Genomic DNA, 6820 nt, shown 5'->3' on the forward strand with positions numbered 1-6820 from the left:
AAAAATTTTTTTTTTTTTTTTTTTTTTTTTCTCGACTATGAGGATGATGTGATCATCGTGGATCAGAAAATCATTTTCAACCTAGTTTCCACTACACTAGTTCCATATACTTGCGGATATTGCTGACAAAAGTGTACATGTTAATTTTAGGGCCTGCTCGCCGGCTATATAATGGTTGCTAGAGCCGCAACCTCGTGGCAGCTTTACGGACTACGGAGTTCCTGTGTTTTCCGTATGATATTCAATATGTGCTGCATTCAATGCTCCTAGCGCTTCCAGTTTTCCGCTCCTAGCGCGGAATATAAAATTTTCCTGCAACCAATTATTTTTGGGATTTATTCTAAATGATTCCTTTTTGTTGTTTTTTTTTTGTTTTAGTTTTAAATTTTATAATTTTTTTTTTTTTTTTTTCTCCTACCTGTATTTCCGTGAAAATCGGGTGTCACGACACCTTTGGCAAGGAACAAAAAAAAATGTTTGTACAACACTATACTAATCCTCTGGTCATACAGTAGGATCTTTTTATTTTTGACTGGTAAATCACTTTTGCTTAGGATACAAGTGCTCTTTTCCGACGCAGCTAAGACAATGATTTTCATTGCAAAAACTGGACTCCAAGTAAGCTTTACTGAGCGTGCTGAACTTGAACATCGTTCATCTGCGACTAGCGGTGTTCTAAGCAAGTTGTTGGTGCGCATTGTTAAGCGATGTGATAAACAAACAAGGGACAAAAGAAAAGCTGAAAATTGTTTCGACATAGGCGACTAAGAGCTCTCGCTGCATAAATAAATTTAAGCGTAGATGCCCTTCGTTGAGCGAAGTTGACTGGCGGTGGAGTGTAGCGCCAGGTATAACGGATCGTGCGACTACGTCATTACTCGCCTGATTAAACCATCATGAGCGGGCAGAGTAAGTTATACGAGCTGATGATCTCCATGCGTATATATGCATACATATGGATGTGCCTTTGTTTAGCGACTTGTTATTTCTTTCTAGTTTCTATGTATATATCAATTGTTGCGTGGGAGCGTTCGATACTCGAATGTCCCAGTAAGAACGGTTTTCCCTATGCGCTACACACGGAGTCAGAGAATTTTCGAAATCGAACAGCCAGCACGATTTGCTGGGTGAACCGAATAGCCAGCACGCCAATTTTGCAGGGTGGAAATGCGCTATTTTCCGAAAAAGTATTAGTATTAAATACTAGAATAGTAAAAAATATTTTTTTATTATCATTATAAACTAGATATAAAAAATATTATAAAAATTAAATATTAAAAAAAGAAAAAATATTAAGTTGTTCTTCCATTTTTCATTTTCCGACTTAAATTTTGATGCGTTTTTAGTTGCACTTTTACTTCAGTGCTGCCATTTTTAGTTGCACTTTTACTTCAGTGCTGCCATTAAGTGCAAAAATGTATGAAATGGAAAAAGGCATTTTCTTAAGAAGCAACCCTGTGCTCGCCAATCAGCAAACAGAGCGTAACCACTTCTCACCAATCACCGAAATTTTTCTCTTAAAATTGGTGGCATAACCACGGCCTTAGCGCTCCAATTTAGGGACGGCAGAAACTCATACATATGACACATACATACAAAATCTACACTCACACATACATGTAGTTCGATCTAGAAATTCGACCATGTAAGGTCCATGTTACTTCATGTTACTTCCACTAAATGTGTCTTAAAATCTGTCCAATTCCTGTTTTAACTTTGTTCCGTTTTGTCGTGTGGGCGACTTGCTGTTTTAACATATCACCTTCAAAATGGCATCAGGCCAATCAGATGGATTTTTATCTAATGTAAATGGAGCGGTAAAATGAAAACTGAGTTGTCAAACTACAAAATGACAGTTGGGTAAGAAATTCGGCAAGACAGATATGGTTTAACAATGGAAATTTGCGGTCTCCACCTGATATTTCTGCCTTGAATTGTGGTTAACCGGTAGTTATCGTTCATTTGTGAAGCGGTATATAAACTGGCTAACTTTGTTCTAGCCGTGTGCAAATATTAACCACTTTTTCATATACGTGTGATACGTTATCTCCCTTACACTAATAGAACTGTTCGATTTCAACGAACTATAGCTGCACTACTCTAATTCCCCTTTCATAGCGACCGAAGTGGTTAATGTTGTGGTGAACACTTAGTTAATGATAGCTGCTGAAGTAGCTAATGTTATGGTTACCATGTAGTTAATGATAGTTGCTGAAGTGGCTAATGTTGTGGTGAACATGTAACTAACGATGGTTGCTGAAGTGGCTAATGTTGTGGTTAACATGTAGCTAAAGATAGCTGCTGAAGTAGCTAATATTATGGTTACCATGTAGTTAACGATACCTACTGAAGTAGTTAGTGCTATCGTGTTTATAACCACACATTTTTTAAGTAAATTGTACAAAAAGTAATTTTTTCATTATTCATTTATTTATTTCAATAACATATTTAAAAACATAAATATGACCGCTTTCATAATGACAAAATAATGTAGTATTAAAATTTATTAAATAATAAAATATTAATTTAAATAATCAGATCAGTGAGTCACATTTCTTTTTGCCTCTCCAGCAGGTGAGACAAGGTAAATTGTTGACCTATGTTGCTTGTTGTTGTTGTAGTGGCTACACCCGTGTTGGTGGTTACTGTTGGCTGGTGAGACAAGGTAAATTGTTGACCTATGTTGCTTGTTGTTGTTGTAGTGGCTACACCCGTGTTGGTGGTTACTGTTGGCTGGGAGACAAAGCGCTCCTCGTAAGGCAGTGCCACATGAAAGCGCTTTCTATGTAGGGCTACATCTGAAAGCGCAGGAATGTTTGATTAAAAAACTATTAAACATATTGTAAATGTATATGTATGTATATTTTCGAAATACCTGTGTTGCTCGTGCGTGGTGGAGAGAGCGCTTCGGTATCTCCCAGGAACAGTGGTGACAAATCCATTGCTTCAAGAGAAGGAAAAAAAAGATTATGCAGAATCGGAACTAAAATAAACTTATTCGTATCAGGAATCCAAAAATAAAAATTCTACCTTCATGTTAAACTGTTACTACTGCGAATTATGACAACTACCAGTGGTTGAGTTCACTACTTCATAGCAGCAGTGGCACGGAAACGTGGATCTGCTATTGCAACTTCTCTACTTGAATAGATGAGAAGCAGTGTCAGAATCGGGAAACACAAGAAGGCCTTTCTTGTTTTAATTAGTGCTATGTTTCGTTGAGGCTATCATAATATTGTTGTATGTGCTATTACTCTGACGACAAATATCACTTCGTTCATATTTTAGTTCTCCTACCTGATCTGTGCCTCAACGAAACATAGAACCAAGTAAAACAAGAAAGGTCCTCGTGTGTTTTCCGATTCTGGCCGTGCTTCTTATCCATTCAAGTAGAGAAGTAGCAATAGCAGAGCAATGTTTCCATTTCCTCTGCTGCTATGAAGTAGCAAACCCAATCACTGTTGTTGAACTGTGCACTATGGCTTCCAGAATGACCGCATTCACCAGTCCTAAATTTGAAAATATATGCACATAAAAAGGTATCGCATAATCGTAAGAAAGACTGTTTTCCAAAACATATCAGTTTTTAAGCGCACAACCATGAAATTCCAATTTACAACTTGTTGAACTGACTCGTTTTGTAAAACAGCCAAAGGCTGACCTACTACACTTTTTACATATGTAGCACTGCACTTTCTTTTGTTGTTTACATTTGCACATAATTAGCCGGTTCCCGTACTTCACGATTTGCAGGATTTGCAGGTTTTACCGGAACAGCTGTTTTTGCCTTTAATAAGCCTTATGTGAACGTGGCGTACGGGAACGACTTTGGACTAAATCCTGCAAAACCTGCAAATCGTAGACGTTCTGGAACGCACTAAATAAGCCTGTTCCAGGTACTTCACGCTTCGCAGGTTTTTAGAGGAAGCTGTTTCTGTACGCCATAAGGTTTATTAATTGCAAAAACAGCTTTTCTTGTGAAATGTGCAAATCGGGAAGCACCAGGAACATGATTAATGTAGGCAGTTGCAGCAGAAGCAACGTTTATTCGTCGCATGAAAACTTACCGAATAATGTATGCAGCGCTGTTTATTGGTGGCGGCGTTGAAGGTGGTGGATATGCTGGTGTGGTGCCTGACTGGAGGTGGCGTTGATATTCCGTGGTAGCAGGGTCGAAGATAAATTTAGAATGAAAAATCGCAAATCTGTAAATGCAAAATTATCAATTAAAATATACAAATATGTGAATAATTCTAATACATACCTTAATTATATGATTAAATCGCAGTGTTTCGGCAATCTAAAAGAAAAAAATTCCATTATAAACAATGCAAATTGTTAAAACGTTCTCTTACCTTCAAATGTTTTTGCAAAATTAACGCTTTTATTTACAGCCTACTGTGATCAAAGATGTCAAACTTTTGCTAAAGTCACAGCCTCTGTGATCATAGCTGTCAAATTTTGCTTCATATCCACTTACTCGCTCTAACGCATAAAATTCTTATTACAGTAAAAATTTTTATTAGGTCCGGTGCTCTCACTCAGAATTTTGTTTTGACAGTCGGAAAAATAAATTTGTAAATGTGTGGGTAGCGTAGCTAAAAAGTTGAGAGTGTGTGTGTAAATCTGTTGAATTTCAGGGGCAACTGGTTAGCTGTGGCTTGCAGGGTAGCGATAGTTTAGGAGCATTCCTTATCTCCCAGAAATAGTCAAAAAAGTCCGAAGTAGTCAGATTTAGTCCAAAAAGCGTTCCTTAACTCGAAAATTACAGCAAAAATGAGAGAACAACACTTAATGAGAGTGACTCTATTCAGTCCGAAGTAGTCAGATTTAGTCAGAAGAATTTTTGCTGACAAAATACTGAAAAGTGTCAAACTCAACTGAATTTCAATTAACGGAAATTAAAGAATACACGAAAAGTGAGAATAATCTAAAAACTAAAAAAAGTGTATTTAAAATGGAAGGCGGCATAAAATTAATGATATAGTAAGTGCTTATTGTGCTTGTGGTTGTGTGAATGTGTTTTGTGCATACATTTCTATTCTTATTTGACGTTAGTTTTGTTGTTGCCATTCTTTGGACTAAAAATTTGGTTTTTCGCGTTCCTTTAATTTTTCCTATTATTCTCTTTTAGTGAGCATATTTTGCTTACGCTCTTGCATTTTGACACTTTCAAGATTTTAGTCCGAGAAGATGAGGAATGGACCTTTTATCTTCGGAAGACCACAAAAGGGGTATTCATCTAAAGTAGTCATGCTCAGCGCAGGGCATGCCATGAATATTTTGATGACTGTAAGCCAGGCAATGGGCGCGTTCATAAGAAGTAGCTGGTTAGCTCATCTGCTACGAAACTGCTGGCAACTGTTGAACCCAACAATTACGTCTTAGAAACGGCTTGATGAATATGCTGCCAAATGATCAGCTGATAAATGTATACAAACGAAATTGCAATAAATAAAGATAGTTGCGCCGATAGTATTTAGAATTCTACGCTGAGCTTCCATCATGTTAAAAAAATCGTTCAATGTTATAACGAATTAAACAGTGTATAATTATATAGCAAACATCGTAAAAAACATATATTTAGAAACGTAGTATTATTATGAAATATTTTAGCTACTTTGGGCGTGTGTGGATCGGTAACAAAGTTCTATGGGAAAGCTGTTGAATAATATTTTTACTATGGTGAGACAGTTTTGCAAATCTGATGTGTGAAATGAAATATTTTTTGACAGCAGTAAATTTTTGATAACCGCAGATTTATGCGGAATAAAATATTACAAAATGAGGTGAAGTAATATTTTAAAAAAACATCTACTATCGTTGATTGTAATTCATCAATTTAAGCTTTTATTTAACAAAAAATTACGCACATCAACAATCTTTGCGATTGTCCAAATTTTCTATTCATTTGTCAAAAATTTCACTAGTCTCATGGGCTACTGAAATTTTATTCACCTCATACAGTGACGAGCAAAACTGTAACATGGAGTAACACTTTTTATTTCAGCTGTCGCTATCTTTCCAAGTTCTAACGACATTCATACTGTTGTTCTGTATTTTTATTGGTACATCTTTGCTTCCTCTGTCATAACGATTTGAAGTCAATTCAACAACATTAAAAAAACCAGCAGACAAAAATGTAAATTAAGGCATATGTTACAGTTTTGCACTCATGTATTTTTAATAACTTTTTGACAATTTTCACAAAAAAAAGAATTATTAACACAATGTTCAGTATGCTTTTGCTTTATTTAGTTCCTGGTTGCAATTTGGCATACCTAATGTGTATGTCTGTAAAAATTCTGGAGGTAAAGCCTCCCATATATCCTTGGTGTGCTTTCACCGCTCATGTACTCCATTGGACGGACTTGGATACTTAGTAAGATGCGCTTTTAGTTGATTTCGCAAATTCTCGATGAGATTCATGTCCTCGCATTGTGGAGGTCATTTCAAATTAGCAAATTTCTGCTTTTGTTCCAGTCTTTGCGAACATGTGCAGTGTGTTTTGGTTGATTTTTCAGCAGAAACTCTAATTTTTTCGACTACATCTTGCAAATTTTGTTGAAATATGAACAGATACTGTTCCTTAAGCATAATGCGTACAAACGGATCAACAACATTTTTGAAATACAACCTCAAACTAATATTGACCGACCACCGTGATTCACAGTTTGCCTTACATGATGCGCTTAGGCTTAATTTGGGCCTTTGATCCAATACTATGCCCGGCCATCTGATTGAAAGCGATTAATTTAGTCTTGTCAAACCAAATAACCCTCAATTAAATCTTAAAAATGTGTTTTTTATTGCATTCTGT

The 6820-nt window shown here is 36.3% G+C and overlaps 1 protein-coding gene and 1 long non-coding RNA gene across 2 annotated transcripts; both read right to left on the reverse strand.

The window, feature by feature from the left end:
* Positions 1-2547: 2547 nt before the first annotated feature.
* On the reverse strand, positions 2548-3268 carry LOC118751472. Its single transcript, XM_036486310.1, has 3 exons — positions 3031-3268; positions 2876-2944; positions 2548-2798 (listed from the first exon to the last, which is right to left on the reverse strand). The coding sequence occupies exons 2-3, from the start codon at positions 2940-2942 to the stop codon at positions 2548-2550; spliced, it is 318 nt and encodes a 105-aa protein (XP_036342203.1). The 5' UTR covers positions 2943-2944; positions 3031-3268.
* A 207-nt stretch (positions 3269-3475) lies between these two features.
* Positions 3476-4442, reverse strand: LOC118751471. The gene is made up of 4 exons (XR_004994526.1): positions 4356-4442; positions 4265-4300; positions 3662-4205; positions 3476-3509 (listed from the first exon to the last, which is right to left on the reverse strand). It is a non-coding gene; the product is annotated as an uncharacterized LOC118751471 (long non-coding RNA).
* Positions 4443-6820: the final 2378 nt, after the last annotated feature.

The sequence above is a fragment of the Rhagoletis pomonella genome, unplaced genomic scaffold (genome assembly GCF_013731165.1).
Source record: "Rhagoletis pomonella isolate Grant_MI unplaced genomic scaffold, Rhpom_1.0 Rhpom_scaffold_00724, whole genome shotgun sequence".
NCBI lineage: Eukaryota > Metazoa > Arthropoda > Insecta > Diptera > Tephritidae > Rhagoletis > Rhagoletis pomonella.